The sequence below is a fragment of the Pundamilia nyererei genome, unplaced genomic scaffold (assembly GCF_000239375.1).
Source record: "Pundamilia nyererei isolate P.nyererei 1_Seehausen unplaced genomic scaffold, PunNye1.0 scaffold00085, whole genome shotgun sequence".
Classification (NCBI taxonomy): domain Eukaryota; kingdom Metazoa; phylum Chordata; class Actinopteri; order Cichliformes; family Cichlidae; genus Pundamilia; species Pundamilia nyererei.
This window is the reverse complement of record NW_005187486.1, coordinates 598,961-600,798: the sequence shown is the minus strand read 5'-3', so window position 1 is coordinate 600,798 and position 1,838 is coordinate 598,961. Positions and strand designations below refer to the sequence as shown.

The 1,838-nt window shown below is 51.0% G+C and overlaps 1 protein-coding gene across 1 annotated transcript in view; it reads left to right on the top strand.

Moving 5' to 3' along the window:
* Nucleotides 1-1,838, top strand: part of ahr2 (aryl hydrocarbon receptor 2) — a 97,873-nt gene that overhangs the window by 94,849 nt on the left and 1,186 nt on the right. Inside the window, exon 10 of the mRNA XM_005738700.1 lies at nucleotides 366-1,832. Coding sequence (XP_005738757.1) covers nucleotides 366-1,832 — 1,467 coding nt within the window. The remainder of the gene's footprint in view (nucleotides 1-365; nucleotides 1,833-1,838) is intronic.

The following is a 1,838-nucleotide window of genomic DNA, read 5'->3' as shown; positions in this document are numbered from 1 at the left end:
GTGGTTTCTTTCATTATTTCCTTTGCTCTTTTTGTTTCCTTTATTATTTATTTTCCTGTACTTGTTACTTTCATTATTTCCTCTCCTTTGTTTCCTCCCCTCTCATCTGATCTCATTTCCCTGTGTCCTTGGTATGTCATTTCTTCTCTTATTTCCTCTCTATGTATTCCCTTTGTTATCTCTCCTCCTTTCCTTAAATTTTCTTCTCCTCTCCTCAGTTTCTCTTCTTCCCTGAGTCCTTCATGTTTCCTCTCCTTATTTCCTGTGCTGTTTCCTCACTCTCATAAAGACAGAGGTGTTTGGCTCAGTAAATGGAAAGCTTGTTTTGGACCCAGTGGAAAACTCACTCATGTGTTCACCTGCAGAAATGAAGAAGGAGAAGAGCAGCTTCGCCTCAGACGTCTGCAGGTGCCATTTAACTATGCCACCGGAGAGGCGCTGCTGTATGATGTCACCCCCAACATTGAGCCCCGTGACCCGTGCTCCGCCCCCAAGCAGGGGAAGTTTGACAGTGACGCCATCAGTTGCGACTCCTTGCTGGGCTGCATGCTGAATCAGGACCATTCGCTCTATTGCGATCAGAACAGCGCCAACACCCTCAGCAACCTCAATGACATGGTCTTCAAGGATACCAACGCCACACTCAACGTTCCCGGAGACACGGAGCCCAGCCCGGCAGTGGGAAACGTAGTGAAAGCAGAAACTACGGTTCAGGAAATCATGGAGTCCCTGCAGCAGATCTTTGGGGACGGTGAGCTTATCGAAAGTCTGCACGTTGAGCCTGATGAGCTCAAGAGCTGGGAGAGCACGCTGTTGCAGATGAGCTGCCACGGTGGGTTCGGCGACGACCTCAGCGACATTCTCAACAATGACATCCTGTCTTACGTGGAGGAGCAGCTGCAGAAGGATGTCGGACTCAACCTGCCGCAACAGATTGACGGCATCCCAGCCTGCCTCTCTGGTTTGGACCCACTTCAAAACCAGGATCCAGATCAAGGCGGGGAGCTGGACTTTGACTGGGCTCTCGAGACACAGACCCAGCTGATACCCAACGGAGTGCAGATGACAGCGGTCCAGGAGACGATGAAACTGAGCCACATGGACTTTCCTCAGCCTAATTCTTCTGGTCCCAATGGACTGACCTTTAACAACGTCCTGCCAAACAGCTTTCCTCAAACACAAAGTCAGCTAAAGGCCAGCAGCATGGACAACAACCTCGGAGCGTTCCCGCTCAGGCAGCCTTCAACCAACCCAGTGCTTCTTCAAATGATCCCAGCCAACCAAACATTTGGTCTCCAGGACCAAAACAAGGAAGGACAGTTAAATAATGTCTTTACCTTCCAGGGCACCAAGTTCAGCAAATCAGTGACACACCAAGCAGACAGCTGTGGAGAAACATTTGCCTCCAATATTTCAAACAAGGCTGTTTTCTCTTCATCACTCAGCTGCATGCAGAGCCACTTTCCTGTACAGACCCCAAACAGCAACAGTCAGAGGCAGGCGTGGCCTCAGCAGCAGCAGCTGATCACGGGTCAGCAGATGGGCTCTTTCCAGAGGAACCCCACAGACATCGGCTCTCTCAACAAGTTCATGACTCCAGAGACTTCTAATCCACTTCCTGTTCAGCAGATCTTGGAGCGGTCGCCGGCTTCTACAAGCTGTATGTACAGAAATGCCGCCCCAGGACTGCCTGTGAACGGCGTGCACCACAGTCAGCCGAGGTTGAACCCGGCCCCCAGTCAGATTCCCTCCAATCCCTCCTGCTTTTACCAGGTCGGAGGAAGAGCCATATCAGGAATGGCTTCGATCCCAAATTTGGATGAGGCCTCACTGTCCTG